This window comes from Dromaius novaehollandiae, chromosome 8, assembly GCF_036370855.1.
Source record: "Dromaius novaehollandiae isolate bDroNov1 chromosome 8, bDroNov1.hap1, whole genome shotgun sequence".
Taxonomy (NCBI): Eukaryota; Metazoa; Chordata; class Aves; order Casuariiformes; family Dromaiidae; genus Dromaius; species Dromaius novaehollandiae.
In genome coordinates this window covers 8,489,382-8,514,279 of record NC_088105.1, presented here as the reverse complement: position 1 = coordinate 8,514,279, position 24,898 = coordinate 8,489,382, and the positions used below count along the sequence as shown (strand labels likewise).

Genomic DNA, 24,898 nt, shown 5'->3' with positions numbered 1-24,898 from the left:
GAGAATGCCTTGCCTTCCCTAGGAGATTGCGCGGCTGAAGGTGGAAACCAACAGGACAGCTGATGGAGTCCTAGCCCTGGAGAAGGCAGTGGCCACCTTGCAGCGTGAGACCAAAGAAGTGGATGGTGAATTTGAAAGGAAGGTGTCAGAGGTTGAAGCGGATGCCACTATGATACAGGAGGTGGGTCCCTGTCTCCCACTCCTGCCCCTCCCTATTGATGTTTGGACGACATCTCACCTTACAGCTGCTGCCTTGCTTTTTTCAGACAACTCAGGAGGCTCAGAGTGCCCATGCCAAGGCTGGCCAGGCAGGGGTGGCTGTGCAGGAGACGCTGAGCGCCCTGGAAGAGCTGCTGCGTCTGATGGGTAAATCTTGCTACGCTGCCACAGCCTGTAGCTGAAGTTGGGCCACCATTGGTCTCTAGGCAGGGGCTGCTGAGCGGTTCTTTCTGCTTTGCTGTGAGTCTAAGCGGGTGAGACTGAGATGTGCAGGGAGTCCTGCACCTCCCTTTTAGGTGTACCTGGCCTCTCCTAGAAGCTGAGGATTAAGCTCCGATTGCTGGAGTCTCGGGGCCTTATCTACAGGCCAACCCTCTTTTCCCTGCCTGACTGGGCCTCATAGCAAGAGGTTGATGTTGAATGCAGATGCCCACTCCCTCTTACCTGTACCATTAGCCTGGTGGAACTTCACAGCTTAAGGTCAGTTCCACTCCCCAGAAATGCTGTGTCCTGTTACAAAGGTGGTCAGGTATCTAACACAAGCCGAGCAGCCAAATCCCAATTATTTTGCAGGAAGTTGCCTCAATAGCAGTAACTTGGAGACTGAGGGCTGGGCATCAGGATGGAGCTGAAGTATCTAGAAGGATCTAGTTCTTGGCTTCCATCCATGGTTCCCTCCTTGTTTTCCTCCTGTGCAACAGACCAGCCTGATGCTGTGGATGACAAAGACCTGAACCAGCTCGAACTGACTCTTCGTAAAGCAAAGACCAAGAGGAACCAATTGAAGGAACAGGTGTTGGAGCTGGAGCAAACAGCCGCGCTGCAGAAGCTCCGGGTGCAGACACTGGAGAGGAGCATTGAGGACATCCTGGCAGATATTAAGAACCTGGAGGATATTCAGAGAAGTCTTCCTCCTGGCTGTTACAATACAAAAGCCATCGAACTACCTTGAGTGAGCTCTGGAAAGACTGCAGCGTATGTCAGGCTGAAGACAGGAGAGCCTGGCCCAGTCGCTCTACCCAAACCTGGCAGGACCAGCCGCATTTGATTCTGTTGAATTTAACCTTACACTTGAGTTCAACATGACAGCTGAAGTTCACGTCATCACACTGGTCCCAGAGAGTCCCTGATTTCCAAAACTGTCCGTCCCTTGGTTACCGGAGGAAGGAGATGCCTGGTTGCATAAAGGTGCTACTGACTGAAGAATAGCCCATTCCTACAACAGCTCTTCCAAGGCATAGATGGGGGCTGCCTGGTGCCACACTTGGGAGTTCGCAGGCTCTCCACCCCCTTTGGATCCCCTCTTCCGGTCTAGCACAGATAGAGGGACTGAGTCTTTCCTTACTGTTGATGCTTGCATGACCTAGTCCTCCTCATGTTCTCCTGCAGGTTCTTCCTTGCCTTTTGTAACTCAGTAGGTAGGGAATGAGCAGAGTGTGAAATGGGAGTTCAGGTGAGTTTCAAGCTATGGAGCTGGTGATAATTCATGTGGTTTCCCAGCAGGTCCAGTCCTGACCTCAGTGCCAGTGGTGCTGGAGCAGTTTTTGCTGTGGCTTAGACTAGTCAGTGTCAGATGCCACTGTGACCCTTTTTGTAAAGCTGTAGGTCTTCCACAGTGCTCCTTGGTGAGGTGGTTACTGTTTTGCTAGAGGAAGAAGAAAATGCTGCTTGGTTTTGAGCTCAGGGTGATGTGCTAGATGGAGGAAAGAGGGAGATCTGACACTAGCAGGTTACTGGAGGGGTAGAGAATTGGTAGGGTTCCTCAAATGGGAAGTTCTTCCTGCTCCACCCCCTTCCTTTACCCTGCAAGAAAGGGCACCCCTTCTTCTTTCTCCTGCATTTCTTTTTGAGCGTGTTGACTGACAGCCCTTGAAGGATGGCTTTCTTGTCAAAGCTACTTTTTTGCAACAGCAAGTCTCCCTAGCATCCCCTTATACACACTCACACATGTGCACACAACCCTTCCTTCCCAGTTTGGTACCGGGCAGCCTCCTGGGTGTCCCTGAGCCCATGAAAACCAAGTTCCTGTCTCTTCTGCACAAGCACCAGAGATCCAGCAGCACTCGTCACAAGAGCAGAGGCTTTCTTCCAGGGGTCACAGCCAAAAGTACTGGTGTTGGAGAGTTTGGGCCCAGCCTGGTGGATTGCCAGCAACCTAATTTGATGTGTTTAAAAAACTGAAAAATGTCTTAAGTGTTTCTCCACCTCTGGTTTGGTGCTGTCCATTCCTTCCCCTCCCTCATGTGTGGTGTTGGATGTTCCACAGAGAAAACTCTAGCACTAAAGTAACTGTATGCAGCAGATTTTTGCTTGGGTTTTTCTACTATAAATCTCTCCTGATGAGAGGTTGGAGGAACGATGACATTCCCTTCACTCATCTTCTGTTTTCTTGTGGGTTCAGCTCCATTTTGACACCGTTTCCAGCTTCCTTTTGACACCAGGGAATAGAGCCTGGGGGTAGCAAACGCTGAGACTCAGCTCTGCTGAAGAGCCCTGACCTGGGTGGTGATGAAAGAGGACTGGACTAAAGGAGGACTCTGAGACTAAAGGAGGAGGACACTTTGGGGGGATGAGCTTATCCCTTGTTAGCTCTGGTTCTCTGACAAAGCAGTGCCAATGCTTTTGCTTGATAAGGATATACTGAGTAATTGCCTGTGTCATGCTTTTATTTAAGTGATATATATATTTTTGCCTTTGGCATATTTTCCTTCTCCCATTGTGCAGTATAGGATAGGTATTGTGGATGTGATTTTATTTTCCCTTGAGCTGGTTTTTTTCAAGGGGAAAAAGTCAATAAATAATGAATATTTTTGGCTGGATCTTGCTTACTCATCTTTTTTCTCAAGCTGTGTGTTTTGGAGTGGTCTGGAGGGAAGCAAAATGAGCCAAGGAAGGCATCATGGGTGCGTGCAGCTGTCACGTATTCCAGCGATACAGCACTCACGCTCTCGGTGCCGACTCAATCTTGGGACTGTTTGGAAATGCTCCACAGATTAAAGGATCTATCTGGGGAGGTCTGAGGTCAAAGGAGCCCTCCAGGGAATGGATTCTATGTCCCCCATTGCAATGTCCACACCGCAGCCCTCCAGCTCGTGCGGGGCGGATGGCGCGTTAGTGGAGCACGTGAGCCAGCCCGGACACCTCTCCTCTCGGCATCACTGCCCAGCTCTCCCCTGAAAATTCTTGCTGTTCACATGGAGAAAGAAGTGCTCTTAACTTTCTTCTTCCTCAGGTAACAACAGCCAGTGTGGGTGCCTAGTCCGGCCTTCTTCCAGGAGCAGCTTCTCCTGGCTCCTTTTTGTAGCAGATGAGTTTGATGCCGGGAGGAGCCGCTCTGATGTGACCGCAAAGCCCCGAGAGTTGCTCAGAGTTGCATTTCAGGAGGAGGCCGCGCGCTCTCCCTGCTGGAAATAGCTGTAAAGCAAGTGCGGTGGGTTGTCCTCATCCCACCCGGTGCAAGAGAGGAGCTGGGAGGCTTCCCTGCCTGACACAGCAGCAGCGAAAGACAGCACCAGTGACATCTCTTTTTTTTTGTTTTGTTTTGTTTATTACATAATTTAAACATTTTGCTGATAAAGTTTTTTTTGTCAATGACCATCTTTTATACAGCAACAGAAGAAAAAAAAATTAGGCTCCAAAACCTTTCACAAAAGTGGAATCGGTGACATGACAACTTCAACCCTTTTCCCTCCCCCCTTTTTTTCAAAAGGTGTTTGAAGTTCATTTCTCTTTCAGCAAATTGCACTGTTTAAAATCGCAGGTTCAAAAACCAAAGCCCAAGAGCTTCTTCCCACCCCCACCCGTACAGTGGAAACCCCATTCCTCATCTACCACGGGTTGCGTGGATCTCGAGGGATGATTTTTCATACCCACCCAAAGACCTTTTCCAAACCAGCCCCGGAGTTCACCAGTCTGTTACAAACCCCCCTCCCTCCCCATCCTCGCCCTGTACGGTGAGTTTTACTGAGCAGATACATGAAGGTGTAGGTAAGACTAGTAAGACAGAATATATTCATCATCCATATCACAACGCTATTTCTCTAAGGCATGCCGTCCTAAACATGATGAGATTGAAAGCCAGCTGGCTTCCCGTATGTCCCATCTCATTTACCTGAGGGAGGGAGGGGGGGGTCTGAGCTCTTTCAAATTCTTAGACATGCTGCCTTCATTCCTCTTTAGTATCTTTTTTGTCTTTTCCTCAGTTAAAATCCACTCTCCTTCCTCCCTCTTGAAAGACGATTCACTCCTCCGTGAGGTTAAAATCCCTTTGTGTGTGTTGGAGTTGGTTTCTAACATTGCTTTCTCTCCTCCAGCTTGGAGCTAAGAAACATGGGTGACTTCTGGCAAGGAGATGAGGCTGTTGTCTGCGATAGCTTCTGTGTTGAGATGGAGAGGAAAGACTGAAAGACTGAGCACACAGGACAGTAAGAACAACTGATTTAGAGGAGTCTAGCTACTGGCTTATATATGTTGAGAGTTGTACAGACGAGAGATGTTGTTCCGCTGTGGGCACCTGCCCGCTGTGTTAGCTGAGGGGGCTCGGTGGGATGTTAGTTAGCAGCTTGGACTCGCTGAAGACATCCCTGGAGAAGAGGTGTCCTCGCACACTGATTCCTGCACACTCTCCCCACCCTGTTTGGTTTGGTGCCTCTATTTCCTCGCCCCCTCGGATATATGTACAACTGCCGGGAGACACCAGAGCTGTGGCTGGGGGATTCGGCTTGGCGTGGGCAAGCTGCCAAACTTGCCGTTCATGAAGTGACCACAGCCGTTTCTGAACTAGCCTCTCCGTGTGGAGGGAAATCCCTGGCAAGGAAAGGCTGTGGGCAGCAGCTGGGAAAAGCCCTGGCCTTTCCCTGTCGGGCAGCAACGGGTGAACGCTCTGCTTCGCAGCAAGTCAAATGCTTTGCTTTGGGCAAGTCCCCTCGGTGCCGTGTCTCGCACTCTCCCTTCTGGGAAGCGGCAGTACCCTCCTCTGAGGAGCCGCTAGCTACTGCTTATACAGCCCCGTGCACTGCGAGGAGTTTATGCGTGCAGGCAGGGTTGCCTTGCCTGAAGCTGTGCTTGCTGCTGGAGATGCCAGCTGCCTTCACCGGAGTGGGCTGTAACAAGCTCGCAGCATGCAGGGCAGCTGCGCTCAGCAGGGCATCACGTTTAGTGCAATGGCTTGTCTTGAAGCTTCCGTTAGAGCAGTTCGTGACCCTTTCTAGACTTCAGGGGAGAAGAAAAAATCTGACGTAATTTCAGGTCTTCTCCTGAAACACCTTGGAGGACACGCGGGTGTGCAAGGGCAGCACTGTCGTTGGCTGGGGTCCGCCGCCGGTCGCAGCGCCTCACTGGGAAAGCCGCAAAGGCAACGCAGACAGCAATCGCGCTTTGGGGCAGGGCTGCGACGGGGCTACCCTAAGCCTAGTTAGCTCTAGTTTATGGGGAATGGGCAGATGTCAAGGAGCTATAGACACCAGGGCTAATCCCCAAGTGATAAAAGGTTAGAAGGAGCAAAGGGATAGGAAAAGGTGAAGAGTGAATCAGGACTGTACCTTCCTCCTTTCAGCTGTGGTCTTTCCAAGAGGCTGTGTTGTCATGATAGGCAGGGACTGTAGGTCCTTGCGCTCTGGAGATACGCAGCAAGGACAACAGCCCACTTCAGTAACCCTTGTCTGCGCAGAACTTGAACAATTTTCTACTGCTCCATGTTACCTGCCCTGGTTTTCATGCAAACTTCTCCGCTAGGCTCCTTTCCTGGCATTTGGCCCCGTGGGTTATAGACAGGAAAGCAGGAGACTGGTTTGTCCTGAGGGAGGTCTGAAGTATCCAAAGCCAATTTGGGAGGAGGAAAATATCATGCATTTAATAAACTCTTCCAGGACAGGAAGATGGGAAGAATGAAGGGAAAAGGGAGAAGATAGATAAAATGAAGAGCTGGAGGCTAGAAGAAGGAAGGTGCTGGGGGATCTTTCCTGGGATGGGATGAGAGAGGACCATCTGGTGTCTTTTGGAGCAGCTGATGAGATCCCTGAAATGCCTGGTCTTCTCCTGAGCTCTGTGCTCTGCCTGGACAGTGCCCAGAGGGCAGCATGTTCAGTAAGCTCCAGCTGTGTCCATAGCCCTGTGACTTTCTTCAATCACGGCTGAGCTATCGGTGTAATCTGCCTCTCTTTCCCCCTAGTCACACCCTCGGGATAGCTGGCTGCATCCCAGCCTGGAACAGCCTGCGGTGCAGAAGCAAAATGCACTGACTTCCTGGGGTTCAGCACAGATGTGCCAGATCCATCAGCATCTCCTGCCCCCGCAGCATCCCTTGCCAGGGGGCAATGCTACGGGATGGACCCAGCCCCTGCAAAACTCCTGGTCAGGCTTGGGGGCAGTTCTGAGCAGTGGCTTTGGGTCACCGGTTGCTTACTCCCTTTTCTTCCTCTCTTGCTTCTTGGCCTAGTTAATGGCAGGTCCCTTTCTAGGTGCTGTGGGCTGCCCTTCTGATGGGGGGCTGGAGTTAGAGCATCACCCCAGTTCTGCTTGCCTAGGGGACATCTTGGGGTGAGGTGGGTTTATTTGCAGCCAAGGAAAGATGAGACGTGACATTCCTGCCCCATTAAATACCTCTCTTCGGCAGAAAAGCTCGCTAAGGTCTCTGTTCCGCTCCAGAAACACAATCTCAGTGATTTTTCGGGGCCAGGAGAAGGATTTCAGTAGCAAGGTTGTCCTGCTGCCAGCCTGAGGTCTGCCTGCCACGGGGGTGCTGAGCGAATCGCGTTAGACCTGCCCACTACCCAACGCGATTCATTTAGAGGTGGGTCATCACATCCGGAGAGGCCAAAGGGGCTCACACTAAAACTATTAGTAAAAAGGTCCACTAGATTTATTGAGCTGATGTGCCATAAGACGATGCAAAGGAAGAAGCCTCTGCTCTCAAGCATGCTGGGAGGATGGACCAGGGGACCATTTCCCAGTGGCATGCTGGGAGGATGGACTGGGGGACCATTTCCCAGTGGCATGCTGGGAGGATGGACCGTGAGACCATTTCCCAGTGGCATGCTGGGAGGATGGACCAGGGGACTATTTCCCAGTGGCATGCTGGGAGGATGGACTGGGGGACCATTTCCCAGTGGCATGCTGGGAGGATGGACTGGGGGACCATTTCCCAGTGGCATGCTGGGAGGATGGACCGCGGGACCATTTCCCAGTGGCATGCTGGGAGGATGGACTGGGGGACCATTTCCCAGTGGCATGCTGGGAGGATGGACCGCGGGACCATTTCCCAGTGGCATGCTGGGAGGATGGACCGCGGGACCATTTCCCAGCGGCATGCTGGGAGGATGGACCAGGGGACCATTTCCCAGTGGCATGCTGGGAGGATGGACCGCGGGACCATTTCCCAGTGGCATGCTGGGAGGATGGACCGCGGGACCATTTCCCAGTGGCATGCTGGGAGGATGGACTGGGGGACCATTTCCCAGTGGCATGCTGGGAGGGTGGGTGGTGGAGCTGCCTCCCCTGAAGCATGCTGAGTACATCTCTATCCTACCGGACCCCTTCCCCCCCCCAGGGTACGAGGGGGAGGGCAGTACCCCAAAGAAGAGACCAAACCGTTCCCGTTCGGGCTGTGCTGCGGTTCCCTGGACATTCCTGCACTATGGAGCGTTGGCGCCGGGAGTGAGAGGCAGACACAGGCAGGAGGCCGTGAGAGAGAGAGACACACAGAGAAAGAGGGAGAAATGTGATGGAGAGCTGTAGGGAAGTGGGACAACAGGGCCGTCTTGCTGCGAGGCCCCGGCTCTTAGCCGGAGGCGTTGATGTAGAGCTGGCTCTTGAGGATGTAGTCGATGACGGGCTGACATAGGTAATCCACGACATGTCCGTCCCCGTGCTGCAGGGCCAGTCTGGGGAAACGGGGGAGGCAAGAGAGGAGACGGGATCAGAGCTCACCGGGGCTGGGGACCCGTGTGGGAGGCAGCTCTGGCACCGCGCAGCCCCCCAGCTGCCCCGGCAGGCTCTGGGGGAGCCCATCACCCCACGTCCGGTGCTGCTGCGGGCACTCTGCTGCCCGGGCTGCGCGTGCTCACGCGAAGGCACTGCACGCTTTGCTGGGGAGCTGTTGGGCTGAACGACCCTGCGGGGAAAGCAAGCAGCTAGCAGGAGCAGCGACCGTTTGGGGCGCAGGTGTAGGATGTGGGCGGTTCAGTGCCCCAGGCCTTGGGCTGCCCGTGGGGTGGCCCTCCCAGGCGCTGGGTGTTGCTGGCTGGGGAGCGCGGGCTGGGCCGCTGGCCCCCCTCTCCCCCCGCAGCAGGAGCCCCTCTGCGTCACGCACCTGCTTTTGGTCGAGCTGACGATCGACATGGGGTGGTTGGAGTCGTCTCTCACCACCAGGATGTTGTTCTGTGGCGGAAGAAGAAAGAGGAGCAAAGGGAAACTCCTGAGAGCAGGTGCCCGCCCCGCAGGCACAGCCCAGCCTGCGGGACAGCCCGGTGCCCCGGGCCGGCCTTGGGCAGCCAGGCCGGGGCAGCAGCTTGGTAGCCCCAGTGCTAATCCCAGTTGCAGGCTGGGGTGAAGCCAGCAGGCTTTGCGAGCAGCCCGGTCTGACGGCCAGTGTGCCACGTCCCCAGCTGCTCGGCTGGGTGGCACTTGGTGCTCCTGTTCTGTCCCGTGAGAAGGTCTTGCCTTGTGAAAGCGGGGAAAGCAACGGGCTACCCCACGGCCAGGCCGCCCGCCCGGGTACAGAGAGGCTAAGGGTCCCGTCGTGGCCATCTCCAGCCATGGGCAGGGCCCTGGCTTGTGCACGTTCACTCACTTTGTACTTGCGGAGTATTGAGGAATGGTTCATGATCCGGTCAGGGTCTGCTCCGTCCCGCGGCACCACCACGATCCCAAACTCCCCGACAATCACCTCCATCTAGGACCGAGGCAAACAGAGGAGACTTTTTTCATAACCTCCCAGTGCAAAACAAGGCATACAGAGCAACTGTCTGCCAAAACAACCCTGAACGAAGCTATGGACTCCGTGAAACGTTAGCGATGATTTGACTGGAGCTAGTCTCTCATTTACCTTCTTTCTGGACAACCACTGGCAGAAACATGGATTTATTAAGGGGTGATATTGGTGACATGTTCTCAGCCGTTTGTGGTAGGTAGAGTAAAAAGGAACAGGATTAAGTCCTACCAGTGGAAATTCAGGTTAGACTTTAGGAAGAATTTATCATGATAAAAGCAGTAGAGCACTAGAAGAGATTGCCTGAGGAGGGCATGATATCTGCCCCACTGGAAGCATTAAGGAACAGGAGGGACATGTTGTTCCTGACAGAGGTCTAGGAGAGCTGTTCCTGCCTCAAGCAGAGGAAACCCTCAAGGCTGCTGCAGAAGGAGTTTCCAGGGGAGGTCATAGGCCCTGATCTGCCCATGTTCCCCCCGCGTGCAGGCGACTGCCACTGCTCTCACAGGTCTTTGGACAAAACAGGCTCATCCAAAACAGCTCTCGTTCAGCAAATTCAGACAGCAGGAGCCCGTGAGGGAGTCCTGGAGCTGGATGCTGTCTCTGCACATGCTTTGACATCCAACTTTCACATCCTTTGCCCTGGGCTTCAAGACCTGTTTTGTCTCAGGCTTTGCAGCCTTTCAGAGGAGGTATCTGCCAGCTAATAGTTTAAACAGCTAGGATTAAGGCAATGGCAGCTGATGTTGGAAATGGTAGAGAAGTTTAAGGATGCTTAGGTTAAGGATGCTAAGGTTAGGGAGCTTTCTGAGCCATGGAGGAGGTGGGCAGCTGTACAGCTGACCCAGGCATGTTGCCTTGACATCCATTCAGCCCTGGATTTATTTATCTGTGCATTTTTTTATTTATGTATTTATTATTATCCCTGAGATGATGCTCTGTGGATCGCTGTGGCCAGGTTTTCATCAGGTTGGAAGGAAAGAGGTTTCTTAGCAACCTGGAGGCGATGTATGGATCCCTACGATGAGGTCCTCACCAGAACGGGGAGGATGGTGTTTCCTAGCAACCTGGAGCCATATGGATTGGTCTGGCCAAGTCCTTAGCTGAGAAGAAAGGAGGATGGCTCTCCACACCTAGAGATGGGGCTTTTTTTGGTTTTTTTCCCCTGGAAACAGACACTCCCATGACTGTCTAATTTTAGTGAAGAGCCAGATCAGATCCTACAGCTCAGCACCGTTTTGACTGCTGTGAGCAATATGCTTTCACTGGCGTGTGGACGCAGCATCTTGTCCAGCTGGCTGGAGCATTTTTAATTTCCAGCAGTTCCCTGCTATAATTCCAGAGCACGGTAGGGAATGAATGAGTCAGTAAACCAACCCCTCTCTTTAGGACCAGTTTCCTCCTGTGAAAATACTACTCTTTTAATCAGGGACAGCAGTATCTGGAGCAAACTGACCCTGTTACTGCCTTAGTCATCCACACGCTTGACTGGAATTGCCGAGGGGGGGTACGGAGCGGTGGGCAGCGTTTTTACTTTGTGTAAGTTGTGGCAATGGACTTCTTGAGATGGGATCTCAGTGGCCAAGTCTGGTGGTGTCTCAGGGCATTTAATTATGCCTAAATCCTAACGTTTTGGGGGTATAAGTGCCAACCTGAGCAACAAAACGTAGAGCTAGGCACCTTCATGGAGGTGTTAGCGTTGCCTGTGGGTTGATCCCCTTTTGCAAGGGAGGGGTAAAATACCTTCCGGGGCAGGGGGAGGGGGTGGATTTTGCAGTGCCTTTGCTGTTGTTTATCCTGAGACAGCGGGAAGACGGGGAGCTCATTCCCGAGATTTGGGTGCGGTTGCAGGTTCTGCTTGTTGATCTCACTGTAGCTGCAAGTGTAGCTGGTTTCCTTGGGGCTCGCCTATGAAATGGCTGGTGTTGGGGATCATCCAGATGGGGGTTTGAGACAAAACTGAAAAGATTTGCCTTCCCATGGATGCTGGGGGGGGGGAGGGGGGGTACCAGCCTTGCCCATGGCAGTGGCTGCCCCTTTCCTGCAAGTTTTTATTTCTCCTCTCTACCAGTCCCTTCTGATAGTCCGTCAAACGTGCTCAATGAGACCATCATCATCTGTGGTAGCTGCCGTGATCTTGACACCCTCTTTCTAGTGACCACAGAATTTTCTTATTGCCATCTGTACTGGTTTTAATTTCCTTCTTCAAAGTTTCCAGCATCGATTCTGCTTTCTACTCCTAATGCATTAATTATCATGTTAATTTGTTCCCTATAGATGCTGCAAAAATAGTACCTCACTCAGTCTGGGCTTGTGAAATAAGTCAGGTTCTTCTATTCTTTGTCCCTATAAAGATGGGGATTTGGGCACCTAGCGCTGCAGGAAAAGTCCCTGATTACGTGAACGTTATTTCAAGTTGGTTTTTAAAAGTCTTCAACTTCTAATGTCAGGATAACCCCTCTTATGATGACGTTTGTAAACTTCTACTTTCCTGCCTCCACACTCCACTGTTGGGACTTAAATCTGCTTAACGCTGTCTGCTCACAAGAGAAAGCGCGTGGGAGCGCATCCTTTCCAGGTCCCTTGGGAGAGGTTTGCCCTGCGGGGGCCGCGACCCCGGGGGACTCTGTCTGTCCTCTGGGTGAAGGTGGCGAGAGGAGCAGGTGTGAATGGAAACGGGACTTTAGGTCTAAGTGACACGGGAGGTAAGCAGGTTAGGCGACCTGGACACGGAAACGCCCTGTCGCTGCGGCTGGCCCGTGCGAGGGGAAGGAAGGGCTCGGGCTCGGGCTTGGGCTCAGGGAGCCGGGGGGTGGCAGCGCCCAGCTCCTGTTTCCAAAGGAGCTGAGCAGTGCCCGGGGAAGCTGTGCGTTAAGGAAGGTCACGGTGGGCGAAAGCAGAAAAGGCGGGCCGGGAGGAGGGGAGCCGAGAGGGGTGCGCAGCGGCCGGCAGCCACTCACGTCCGCCTCGTTCCAGAGCCCGGGGATGCAGAAGGACTCCAGCAGGTCGCTGCCGCACAGCAGCAGGATGCGAAGCTCTGGGGAGGAGAAACAGGAGCTCAGAGGTGGGAGCCGCTCTGCTCCCTCGCGCGCAGGGCTCAGCAGACGCCCCAAAGGACTCTTCGGCCCTGGAGGGACGTAGCGCACGCGCTAGGAGCGATCTACTTGACCGGCCACCGGTGGAAAGGCACAAAACTGCTCAGGTAAGGAGTGAGAAGAGGCCACCGCCAGCGTGGAGCGCCCACCCCGCGCAGGAGGGTGCCTTCCCCGGGCCAGCATTTCCAAGGAGCCGAAGCCTCCGGGCTTCCTACGGGCCCATCCTTAAGAGGCGTCGATGTCGTTCTGAAAGCTTCCCGGCTGCTTGCTTGGAGGGCGAAACGGGGCTCAGAAACGCGAGCAAGCTGCCGGGGGGCCAGTCTCCGCTCGCTGAGCCCAGCGTGAGCGACAGAGGTGCAAAGGGCATCGCAACACGGCCAGTCGGTATTAAAAGGCCAATCGAAGGAGGCACTGGGGCTCCTCGGGGCCGGGCAGCCTCTGCTGCGCTGACGGCAGGGAGAACCGCTCCCGCTGCCGCAGGCAAGGCTCGGCAGGGCAGGGAGAAGCGCGAGGATGTGGGGCGTTCGGCACTGGCGCCCAGCGGTGCTGGCCCAGCTCCTCTTCGGGACCTCTCGGGGGGCTGCGTCTGCCTCTCCGCTGGCGTCGCGGCCTCGCTGGGGTCCGGCTGCCCTCGCCGTGGGCCCGGGTGCGTGCCGTAAAGGGGGTGAAATAAGCCTTTTGGGAAACGCGCTGCTGTGTCTTGTACTGGAAGCTCGAGAGCAGGTTTCGTAGTGCTCGAGGTGACTTTTAGGGCTCTCGGCATTAATGCGGGTGGCACGACATCATGGCAAATCAGCGCCAGAGCTGGGAATCAAGTTCCCCACCGCTTGGTCCCTGATTTTATGCTGCTTCTCTGAGGCAGGAGTTGGCTCAGGACAGTTTTGCACTGCTCCTGCTCCAGCCCCGAGCCCAGATGGCCGGCAGCAGGGGGAGGTGACAGTCCCGCGTCCCTCACTCGCCGCCTGATTTCTTACGTGGCTTCGGCCCCGGGGAGCTGCGGCGACACAGCAAGCGGAAGGGGCTGGGTACTCACCGATCTCCTCGTACCGCATCACCGTCCCCAGGTTCGCATTCTCATCTGGGAGGGAAGAACAGGAGGTGCTAGTGTCCCCAGCCCGGCGGGGCGGCTCGTTAGCCGTCACACGGGGTGTCGGGTCAGCCCCTTGGAGCCGTCAAAAAAGGGACCGAGCCCCTCTTACACGCACCCCTGTCCTGCCTGCGCCTGGCACTGCCCAGACCGTGTCAGAGAGTTACAGCGACCACCCCGCGTCCGCGGGGCCGGGCCGAGCATCAGGCTCGCGGGGCGACGGTGGCCGAGCCAAGGCGGATGGGGCCCGGGCGCTGGCGAGCCGTGGGCAGGCTCACGTCCCCTGACCGCGGCCGAGCTCCAGCACCGCGCGGCTTTGGTGCGCGTGGGCTCCAGGTGCTCGGCACGAGGCGGGACGGGGGAGGAAGACTAGGGCCTGACGCAGAAGCAGGGATGATACCTACCCACAAAGGTGAAGCGCTCCATTGGCGGGCGAACGCAGCAAATCCGACTCAGGCTTTCTCCCACCTTCCCTAAGATCCTTGCTAAAGACAAGAAGAAGAAAAATAAATTGGAGAAAGACTGCTCTGTGGCTGACCTACCAGCCCAAAGTGCTGCTGGCCATGCTAGTCCTGCGAGATACTCCCGCGCACGGGAACCTCTCACTGCTCCCCACCCCCTTTGCAGACAGCTTAGTCTTAATTCTCATGGGAGAGCTTCACCATGCCTTTAAGAGACGTGCTAGACAGCTGAAATTACACTAAAAATTACCAGATGTTTAGTTTTTATGGGATTTAAGTAATCTCCTTTCCCACCCCTTTTCCCTAGCTAATAGTTCAATGTCCCACATCCCTCTCTCTCACTGAGGATACAACTTTGTCACCTCTCCTGCTGACCAGTCCCGCTACAGGCACACCGTGAGAACCAAATACCCTTTCTCTCCATTGCTCCAGCTGATTAGACATCATCAAATTAAAATCAGGCACAACTTCACAACCGTTTAAAGCCATCCTAAGCTCCTGTTGCTGTCCTAGATGGTAATTCCTGCTCCCTCCTGGCCTCGTGTCCCCCTGCCCCAGGACTCATGCAGTGAGTCCGATAAGAGACCTGGCCCCGGTAACCTCAAAATTAAAAGGATTATTTTTCAGCTGGAGCAGTTGCCTGCTGTGACTCGCTGCGTGGCCCCACGAGTGCAGAGGGGACAGGCAGAAACACGCAGTCGGGAGAGCGGAAGGAGCTGGACTAGTTTTCACTAAGGCCATGGGCATAGGTCAACTTAACATAATTCTGGAGGCATAGAAATTTTTTATTTATAATGGGGGAAAATTTAGCCTCAGCCAAAACTGAAGGGAGTTGTGAGGGGCGGCAAAGTGTCTCTGGTTGAGCTCAGAGACCCTGGGCATGGAAGTGCCCCGCTCTTCTCCATTTCCAGCAGTGCAGGTGCTCCGAAACACCGAAAAAAGAACAAGGGAAATCGGTGTGTTTGGCAAAAGGGGAAGACATGCTTCACCACGGGCAGCGAGAGGAGGAAGATGGGAAGGCTTCCCAGGAGCTAACAAGAGGACTCGACCCAAATGAGCGGGAGTCGGGCAGCTCCCGATGGGAAGGGCAGGAGTGGGTGGCTGCCGCCTCCTCTCCCTTCGCTGGCGGGGCCTACCTGCGGTGGGCTTGTTGGAAACGTTGTTGTTGTTCTGGTAGATGGGCTGCGGAGACTCGTTCTGGGGCTGTCCGATCACCGGCGTCAGGGAAGGGGTGTTCACGTTGGAGAGGATGCAGCCCGTCACTCTCTGCAACGAGGGGGAGAGCGGGAAACCCATGGATCCACAGGCGACCCCAGGAGCAGACCTGGCCCCCCCTCCCGGCCCCTCCGCGGCCCCTGGGGTTGCCCGAGGGCCGCAGGCCTCCCAGGCAGCGCCCCGTTCGGAGGCTCCCTGGCTCCTACACCGAGTCTTCGGCGGCCAGAGGCATCCTCCTAGGTTGGCTGAGGTAATTCAGGAATAAAACTCCGATGAGAACCGAGAGTCGCTCCGCGTTTGCCCAGAGCTGCGTGGGGACACGGCGTCTTTGGATATCTTTCCCCATAAATCTGTCCCGTAGCTTCTTGAAGCCCCGTGAGCTTTCAGCGTGCTGCAGTGAGGAGTCCCACCCGCGGACGCGCGGTTTGGCGGCTCCTCGTGAGCGGGTCCCTTGGCGCTGCTCAGCGCAGCCGGCGTCCCCGAGCCTACGGCAAGGAGCAGCCGCCCCGCCGTGCCTCGCCTCCAGCCGCAGACGGCACGCGCCGCGCTCTGCCTCGCCCGGCTGCCCGCTTGCGGTCGTCTTCGGGCCCGCGGCGCTTGCCTGCCCCGTGGCCTCCCACCCCCGCGAGCTGCCACCGCCGTTTCCCTTCCCGGTCCCTTCCCTTTGGCGCTCAGGCTGCCTGCGAGTTCGTAATACGCTGTATTTTATCGGGTTTTTTTTCCACTCGTCCTCGGTTTGTTCGCTGTCTAAGCGCTGGCAGCAGCCTCCACACTCCTTTGCCCCGGTGGTTGCCCCGAAGGGAGTCTCGCTGCCTCCTGGCTCTCGGGGCCGCCTGGGCGTTTTGAGGGACTTCTCCTGAGAGCTGTGCGCGCTGGGGATTTCCCAGCTCCTGAACTGGCTGCCTTGCTGAGTCACTCCTCCTGGTTAGCGCAGCAGTGCTGGAGCTGCTCGGCTGTCCAGCTGGTAGGCAGGGACTCCCGTCCCTCTCCTCCTTCCCCCTGGGACTGAGCGAGTCGCCCTTAGGACTAAGGACTGCGCTTACAGCTACCCCCGTCACCCTGCTCTCGCCTGTGCTCTGCTCCCCACCCGCGGGGCACTCGGCAGCCGCCGTCCCCGGCTGGAGGTGACGCTCGCTGGGGTGGCGGTGGGATCGGAGGCACACCTCCCCTTCTGCCTCCGTAGCACGGATGAACGTTTCGTGATCCCCTCTTCAGGCAGTTTTGGGAAAGCAATGAAGCTCTGCTTTAAAGGACGTGTTTGCCAATTCCCTGGCGATCTACTGCTCCTTTATAAAGAGCAAAACCGATTCTTTCCTGCTTCCTGGGGATGCCACGAGGACCTCATGCCAAAGGCCTGCTTTGCTTTTCCCACCAGGAAGGAGGAGTACAAAACGGGTGGTGTAAGGCATTTTGTGCACTCCTTCCAGCCGGGAATTTCAGGCGCGATTCTGCAACGTTCGTGTCGGGCCACCCCAGCCGTAGAGCGGCCTTTGCGCGTCCGCGTGTCAGTGCAAGGGCACCAGCCCGATGCCCTTGGTTGGTACTCGCGCTGACCGGCGCTAGCCCCGAAACGTGGCCCCTAGTCCGGGAGGGCTGTTTGCCCCCGCCACCCGCGCTCCCCTCTGCGGCCGCCCTCCCCGGCGGCACCGGCGGCGGCGGCGGGGCTGACTCACTTTCATGAGGTCGCGGTGGTGCTCCAGCACGCTGCAGGTGGTCTGCCAGGTGTCCTGGTAGCACTCCCAGGGGTCCACCCTGCGGGGGGGCACAGCGAGGCCACGCTAACGCTACCCGGCGCCACGTCCTCCCTCCAGCCGCCCCCCCCGGCCCTTCCCCACGGCTTCGTCCCCGCGCGGCAGCGGCTGGGCCCGTCGGACATGCGCTCCCCCGCGCGTTGCCCTCGGCCCCTCAATGCGGGGCAGCAACCTGCTTCCCGACCGCAGTGTGGATGCACTTCTGGTCCCTCCCCAAAGTCAGGTACCACGCGGCAGCTCTGGAAGGGGACAGTCTGTGGCCCGTTTCTGCACTCATATGAAGAGCAGGTGCCACAGCGTGAGCCTGGAGCTGGCCGAGCGAACCTGGGATTCACCAGAGCGCCCCAGGCTCAGCAGGGCCGCGGGAGGGCTTGCAAAACCCTCCCAAGAGCAAGCGAACGCAGCCGGGTGTCGGCTACCCCGCACCACAGGCAAACGCCTGGGCCTTTGTTGTGCCTTTTTTTTTTTCCCCCCTGTTTTTCTTTCACAAATATAGCATTAAAGCGGGGTGGGGAGGATCTTTAAGAGGCCGCGGCTCCCCCACTGCGCCTCTTTGGCAGAGGTCCCTGCCAGGCCCGGCGGAGCAGGAGCTTTTTGGAGGCAGCCCCGCTTGCCACCAGCCCCGCCTGGGCTGTCAGGCCTGACCGGCGCTCCGAGCGCGGAGCTGGCGGACGCCGAGGCTGGGAAGCGGCTCGGGGCCCCGCTGCCACCTGCACTCTCAAAGAGCGGGAGCAGACGGGAGCCGAGGAGCGATCAGATGGGATCAGGCAGAGCAGCAGGAGACGGGATCCCGTGCTCCCTCGGGGAACGAGCAGGACTGGGGGGCTCTCCCTCCTCCTGCCCGCCCTTCTCCATCCCTCCTTTCCCCCCCCGCCGACGCTCCCCTCCCCGCGCCTCGTCCTCGGCTCTGCTCTCCTCCGTCGCCGGCGCGAGCTCGTTTCCGCCCTTTTGGCGTTACCCTCTCCTCCCCGGCAGCAGAGCCGCCCCTCCGGCTCCTTCCCCCCCTGCAAATTGTAACGCTGCCAGTGCATGGTTAACGTAGTTGCTAGGGGCTTGCTTTAATTGCACCCTGCCTGCTTAGCTGGGGGGGGGGGGCCCCGAGGGGGCTCTTGCTGTGTGCTGGGCGCGGGGGTCCCCGGGGGCTGCCGCGGGCCGGGGCTCACCTGATCCAGTCGGAGGCCTGCACGGCCAGCTGGCACATGGTCAGGCGGTGGCGGCTCGAGACGAGGCCCTGCGAGAGAGCGGAGAGGGCACGGTAGCGCGGGGGCCAGCCCTGCGCCCCGCCCGGCCCCCCCCGAGCCCGTTCCCCCCGCAGAAATCTCTTGCAGGCTTTCTCGAGGCGGAGGGCTGGACCCAGTGAAATGAGGGGGGCTCCGGGTGCCCGTCCCTGCCTGCGAGGGGCCGTTTGAGGTGTCCGCAGGGAGAGGGGTCCCTGCCTTGCCTGGACTTGGGCTACGTTTGGTCATTTCTTGCGGCTGTTTTCAGAAGATGAGGCACCTCTCCCCGACGTTGCATTTCAGGCTCTAAAAGGTGCTTTTGCAGGTGTGTGTCTGTATTGTGGCCATCCCTGGCATCGAATTTGGCTTTAAAAGCATGGGATTTAAGCAAGAAAGCCACAAAACCAAGCACCATGGCTTTGGAGAAGAACGCCTCTCTTTGCTCGCTAGCAATGTGGCTGCTTCTAGGGCCTCGCTGCAGGAGAAGAAACGGGATTAGAAGTGTTTTCATTCTCTCCTTCCTCCCGGAGGTTTCCCCACGGCGGCGGGAGAGAAGGGCTCGCTGCAGGGGCCACGGCAGGGCCGCGGGGACGAGCAGAGCCGCGCGGCGTCCGCCTCGGCTCGCCTCGGGCCTCGGAAAGGGCAGCGCGCGCGGGAGCGAAGGGGGCAACCCACCGTCTTGCCGTAGGAGTCGTGGACGGGCGAGACGATCCCGCCGATGACGATGAACCGCCCGGTCTTGTGCAGGTAGTCCCGGGCTCGCTCTGGGGGGGGAAGCACACAGAGAGGGGCGCAAAGCGGATCAGCGCGGCAGTCGGAGCCAGGCAGCCCCGGGCACCGGCTGCCGCAGACCGCCTGGGCCCAGCTCCCCGCAGCGGTTCGCCCTCGGCGCTGCGCGGCGGGGCACGACGTCCCCCGGGGCTGCTGGGGCAGGGCAGCGGGCCGTGCCAGCCGAGGAGCTCCGCGCGCGGTGCCCTGGGCTGACGGACTGGTGAAAAAACCGGCCTATAAAAGCATTTTGCAAACGAAACGTTTCAGCGGCGACGGCTGGGGTGCGGCTCTGCAGGGCAGAAACGCGGGCGTCCCCGTCCCGAATGGCGAGGGGCAGGAGCGGGGCCGGGCCCTCTCGGCAAAGAAGAGGGGAGAGCAGGGGGAAGGAGCATTTTGGGGCGCAGGAGGCAGCAGCGGGTGGGGAAGAGGAGGAGACGAAGGTGGCAACGCACGGCTGAGGTGGTCCCCCCTTCCCTGAGCCGCTCGGCTTTGCCAGGCTCCGGCGATTCTGCTCTCCGCCTCGGACGAGGGCCTGCTCGTCCCGTGCCAAGGCCTGGCCTCGGTGCCCTCAGGGACAACCGCCCGCCTCAGCGGCAAAGCAACGCCCTGCTCTGGGCTCCGCGCGCAGGGCGCGGGCACCCGGGCGGGGACGACCCCGGCGGCTCCGGGGAACGCCGGGCGGTGCCACGACGCCCGCGAGCGCCCCTGAGGCCGCCCCGCGCTGCCGCCTCCGAAGGGAGGCCCCGGCCTCGGGCGAGGAGCAGCGAGGCCCTGCGGTTTCCTCCCCCTTTGGCTGCTCCGGTCGCCGCCGACAGCCGGGCGGGAGCTGTCGTAGCAGCTGGAAAGCGGTCGCTGTCTCCCCAGGCCGCGAGTGTCGCTGCTGCCAGGGCCCCGTGGAGGCGAAGCGAGAGAAAATGCCCCGAATCAGCGCTTTCCGCCGCTGCCAGATGCGGAGGGCGCTCGGCGTCGGCGCGGGCGGAGAAGCTGGGTGCAGCTTGCGTCGCCGCGGAGGTCCACGTCAGGCTCACGCCAGAAGTTTCCCGGCTCTGAGCGCCGGCGGGGAGAGCTGCCCGCGTGTGACGGCTTCAGTGAGCACCACCAGCCCCCAAACGAGCGCGACGGCGGCAGCAGCCGCCAGATTTCGAGCCGCTCAGAGGCGCGGGGGGGTCACGACGATCGCTGGGCGTTTCAGGAGCCCGTAGCAAAGTTTTGGAGCGCGTCGGGTCACGGCGCAAGCTGCGGGGATGGCGCCGGGTTGTAGCAGAGCACGCTGCAAATTAAGGCAATCTCAGCGCTTTCTTTACAAGCTGCAGTTTTGAAGAGTTTGTCATCCCTGGTAAAACCTGAACGTCGGCACGAGCGGCAGGTTCGGAACGATATTTCGGGTAAACGCTTTGCCGCGTGCGTGAACGCGTGATGAAGCGCCGAAGGAAGCCGGTGCCTGGGCGAGCGCTTCCGTCCCGCAGCCTCGGCGGCGCGCGGCTGCCCCGGGCGAGCTGGCCGGGCCGCGGGGCCGAGCGCCTCTCCCCGCGGGGCCCCGGGCTGCCCAGGAGGAACCGCAGCCTGAGGCTCGCCCCAAAGGCTGCTTTGACCTCTTTGGCCACGCAGCCGAATCCCGGAGAGCTGGGAGCCAGGCCCTGCTTCGCTGTTCAGCATCCTGGGAAGGAAAAGGCCACCCTCGTCCCTCACCAGCCAGGGCAGCAGTAAATCCCGTCAGGTCTCCCGCTTGAGGCCAACGTGAGCTTTCCTTGGGGCATCCGTACCCCTCCGGCTGTCCGCCACAACCGTCCGTCTCCGCTGCCTCCCCTTGCTTGGCCCTGGGCCGCTTTGGGCTCTAGGTCTGATCCCAGACGGCTTTTAGCCCTGCACCGTGGTCGAGTGATGGCCGCAGGGCATGGGGGGGGAGCGGGCTACGGGCCAACGCTGCTGGGAGACCCTTCAGCCCTTCTTCTGCCATTGGGCCCAGCGGGCGAACGCAAGTCCCTCCAGGTTGCTCCCGCCACGGAGGGGACGTGCCCAGCTGGATTTTGCTCTTCCATGCTTTCACCACCACCGGCTCCGTGGTGCCAGCAGAAGAGGCCACCAGAAGAGGCCACCAGCAAACGGCCGTGGTGTGGGGACCGGCCTCCCCGGGGTCCCGACCCCCACCCTCGCTGCGAGGAGGGGGCTGAATTGCCTGCTGCTTTGCGTTTGGAGCCTGCCGACAGCCTAGCAGCCGGGTCTGGGGTGGAGGCGAGGGGCTGGGGCATGCACTGCCGTGGCCAGGGTCTTCCAGCCTGGCCGGGGCGCGGGAGCTGCACCGGGCAAGGGCTGAGCGGGGTGCCAGGAGGGGCGCAGCGCCGGCGGGAGGCTGTGCCTCTCGGAGGCAATTTTGGGAGCTGACTGTGATCTGAACAGCCGCTTCTACTGAACGGTACCTCGTGTCTCCAGCACAGCCCTGCCTTCCCTGGAGAAGGCCGTCCGTCGGAGGGTTTGGACTACCCGCTTCAGGATTTTTACAGACAGCAGTTTGTGCCTGCTACGTCTTAGACATGAAAACATTCAAGGACCCCTTTGACGTTACCTGCACCGTTTTTTGGGGCAGAGGTAAGGTTTCCAGCTCCAACGGGCCTCTGCTGCCCAGCTCTTGGGGGAGTAAATACCGCACTGCTCGAGGCTGCCGCAAGCACCCTCCCCTCCCCTGCCTCCAGCGAGCGCGAGGACAGGCGCGCGGGGATGGGGAGACGCCCCGCGAGGAGCATCGCCTTCAGCTCCAGCTCCTCGTGGCCCCCGAAAACGCCACGGTGCTGCGGAGGCGAGCAGGGTCCCCCAGCGCCCAGCTGCAGCTCGACCTGAACGGTCGAGATTTCTGGGTTTTTTTTTTCTTTTTCCCCCTTCTCTCCCTAAATACGGCTCCTGGGACTGCCATAAGCTGCATCTGCTACGAGTTTATTAGCAAACCAGCTCGTGCTGGCCCTGCCGGCTCCGGTTCGCAGCCGGCGGCCGGGTCAGAGCCCTGCCACCGAGGCACGGCGCCCGGGCGGACGGGAGGAAATGCTACCCGAGGGCATGTCAGGGCCGTGCCAGTGGTCCGCAGCGATGCCGTTACCAGCTCCTACACCCGCATCCTTCTCCGTCACTCACTGCTCTCTCCAGGTCTTTCCGCTAGTCCTGACACCCGCTATTAAATTTCATCCCGTTCCCGTTACTTCCACCGCAAGGTCACCCGGCCTGGCAGCCGTCTGACGCTCAGCCGTAGTGACAGCGCCCTTCAACGCCGTCTCATCAGCAAATTGCATTTGCATATTCCTCCTTTTAGCCCCGACGTTATTTATTCCTGTTTCCACTAGGCTCCTTCCGAAACTCGTCCCGGAGGGATCCGGCCGGCAGCCCCCCGCAACGGGTCCCCGACGCCGTTAGCCCCCCCGACTCGGGTCCTCGCCGGCCTCCCAGCTCCTCACCGCTCCCCAGCTCGGCTGGCGTAACGCGTGTCCCGTGCTGCGCAGCGTCGGCTGCTTTGCCGCGGGCTCGCTGGGTTGGCCGAGAGCCCGCGCCAGAGGCTGAGGGGGGATTTTCAACAGGCAACATCTGAGAGTAAAAACACCAGTGAAAATTCGTTCCGTCCCCGTGGGCTCCTCTGGGAAGGCTCACTTGTATTCTTCCAGAACAAAAAAGAAATGCAAATTTCTGTGCTTGCTGCTTTCCTGAGGACCCACCTGGAGAAATAAAGGGGGTTCATGTGCTGTCACCAGTTCTGGGGGGATAGCGCTTCTCCGCGCTTTCTCCACAGGCAGCTGGAGAGTCTCACTTTTTAACACGGCAGCAGCAGTGCCGTCTGTGAGCTCTTCGCCCGTCCCCACGGCTCCCGAAGCCTTTACGCTTGTACTAAACACCCAAACTACAAAACTACACCCAAATCCCGCCCTCGGGCTCCCGCGCTGCCTCGTGGTGCTGCCTGCTCCCCGGGGCCCGCTGCGCCTATCCGTGCGACACGGCCGCGTCCGGAGGAAGCGCAGGAGCCGCTCCGAAGGGGATTTCGCCCCGGTGCAAAGGCTCGGCGCCCGCGAGCGGCGCGGGGCGGCATCGGCCGCGGAGGAGGGACGGCAGCGCTGCGCGGGCCCCGTCTGCAAAACGCAGGTGGGGAAAATCGGCGGCGATGGGCGCGAGGGGCGAAGAGGGCACACGGGGCGGGGGGGGGGGGGGTGTTTCGCCGCATCTCTTTTGGCACTCGAGTTGCTGTGCTGATTTACGGTGACGGAGAATCGGCGATTCCCCCTAAATCTTCTCCCCGGCTTTCTGCCCAGCGCTTCTGCCCTGCGCGGGCCAGCTCCCGGAGACACAAAAATGGGGTTAAATAGTTGGATCTGTGCAGCAGGGCAAGGACTAAAACTTGGTTGCCCAAATGTATTGCCATACGTAATATACCCATAAATTGGGTATGGAAAACCCCATGGTGGAGCACCCACGAAAGCTGGCGATCCCCTTGGGGCGCTCAGGACGCGCTGGGGCAGCCCCTAAGCCACAAAGCCTAAAAACCTGCTCTGAACCCGCTGCAGCGATTTCCAGTGGGCAAAACCTTGGCGGAAAGGCGCTTTGGCCCCATTTTACAGCTCGGCAGCTGGGGCGGCGGGAGGGACGCGGTGGCTTCCCAGCGATCGCACTGCCCGTCCTTACCGGGGACCAGTAAAGGTCCCTAGAAACCCTGCTCGATGCATTTGCCAAAACGCATTGGCAGGGCAACGGGAAGAAACAAACTCGCCGTTTTCGTGCGCGCGCAGTGAGGTGCTAGGTCTAAGCAGCCGTCCGCAGTGCTGCTTGTTTTCGCGCATCGTTATGCGGGCCGCACGCGAGCAGAAAATCAGCCCAATTGGCAACGTTTCCAGTCATCCCTGTCTCTCCACGTAAGCCCTGGGTAGTGGGTCAGAGAGAAGCAGGAATTAAAGTGCAAAACTTCTGCTTAATGGGGAGTTTTGAGATTTAATCCTTTTTTTCCTGATAAACTCTGTATTTTTATGCTTTTTCTTTTAAAAGGAGCTACCTTCAGCTGTTGGGTTCCCTTTATAGAGCCGCCGTAATGGCCCAGAAAGCCAAAGGTACGCTTTAAAAAATCATCCTTTTTTTTTCCCTCTATTCTGCTCTTTTATTTTATAAGAGGAACCGTAGGGCACCGGCGGCTGCTTTTCCCTCCCGAATGCTGCGGGTTTGCCGTTACTGGCGTTAAGGACTTGCCCATCGGCGCCTCGAAAGCCGCGGAGGCGGCGGGCTCGGCTCCTTGCCGCTGCCGGCGGGTGAGCAGGGCAGCCCCCTCCGGCCCGTCGACGGAGGTGAGAGCATAGCCAAAAAAGACAACTGCAATTTTTAGGCCGGGTTGCCACCAAATAAGGGCAAAATGCAGGCTCTGATTTTGAGAAAGGCCAAAACGGCGCCTCGGCTGGGAAGCGGGACATGTAGCTGCTTTACGTGTGCTGGGCAGCTGCGGTGGATGAGCCAGCGTCTATGCTTATATTGCAATGCAGTTTTTAAAATACAAAAAAAAGGGAAATTCCCTGACAACTGTCAAGTTTTAAATTAACTCATCCTCTCATTATTTCCTACTTTGCCCCAACTTGATTTTCGTTGCCAAAAGAAGATCAGAAATGCTAATCTGTTATCTCTAAGCCTCCTCGTTCACGTATAGTGTCTTTATAAATGGACTAATATATCATTAACTGTTGAGGAAAGCTGAACTGCTTGTACACAAGCTGTGCTCCATGCCTGCAAAGGAGCCTAATGGTTTAGTTTGCCTTGGGTTTGTGATGGCAAAAGCCAGTCATTTCTCAAGGCTTGATGTCTGTCTGCGCTTTAAATAGCCCAGAACTGAGTCTGTACCCTCGAGGGATTTGTTTCCCAACTGCGCCAAATTTTCTGAATTTCAGATCTCAAGATAGTTCAGCGCTGAGTCCCCACCCACGGCCCCAGCCGGCTTCAGAAAAATACCCTTTTCTCCAGCAAACTGCTCTGCCTCGCCTATGAGCACATACAAGCGGCGCATCGGCAGCGTACAGACACCCAAGAAAGCCCTTACGCTTCTTTTAACCGCAGCCAGGGAAAGTATTGGCCTATTTAAACAGCAAGCCTAAGAGCTTCGGGAGGACAAAGCCAAGCAGCTGCCAATGTGCAGCTGCCCTTGCAGCGCTG

The 24,898-nt window shown here is 58.0% G+C and overlaps 2 protein-coding genes across 4 annotated transcripts in view; one reads left to right on the top strand and one right to left on the bottom strand.

Moving 5' to 3' along the window:
- The window catches only part of LAMC2 (laminin subunit gamma 2), a 32,165-nt gene extending 29,127 nt beyond the window's left edge, over nt 1-3,038 (top strand). For both annotated transcript variants that reach the window (XM_026101102.2, XM_064515585.1), the window contains 3 exons: nt 23-181; nt 267-366; nt 921-3,038. In XM_026101102.2, coding sequence (XP_025956887.2) covers nt 23-181; nt 267-366; nt 921-1,171 — 510 coding nt within the window. In that variant the 3' untranslated portion in view covers nt 1,172-3,038. The remainder of the gene's footprint in view (nt 1-22; nt 182-266; nt 367-920) is intronic.
- A 1,109-nt stretch (nt 3,039-4,147) lies between these two features.
- The window catches only part of NMNAT2 (nicotinamide nucleotide adenylyltransferase 2), a 31,070-nt gene continuing 10,319 nt past the window's right edge, over nt 4,148-24,898 (bottom strand). For both annotated transcript variants that reach the window (XM_064515583.1, XM_064515584.1), the window contains exons 2-11: nt 18,647-18,735; nt 17,918-17,985; nt 16,677-16,755; nt 14,925-15,054; nt 13,732-13,812; nt 13,274-13,318; nt 12,106-12,182; nt 9,008-9,109; nt 8,528-8,595; nt 4,148-8,099 (exon numbers count right to left, since the gene is read on the bottom strand). In XM_064515583.1, the coding sequence (XP_064371653.1) occupies nt 7,997-8,099; nt 8,528-8,595; nt 9,008-9,109; nt 12,106-12,182; nt 13,274-13,318; nt 13,732-13,812; nt 14,925-15,054; nt 16,677-16,755; nt 17,918-17,985; nt 18,647-18,735 (842 nt within the window). In that variant the 3' untranslated portion in view covers nt 4,148-7,996. The remainder of the gene's footprint in view (nt 8,100-8,527; nt 8,596-9,007; nt 9,110-12,105; nt 12,183-13,273; nt 13,319-13,731; nt 13,813-14,924; nt 15,055-16,676; nt 16,756-17,917; nt 17,986-18,646; nt 18,736-24,898) is intronic.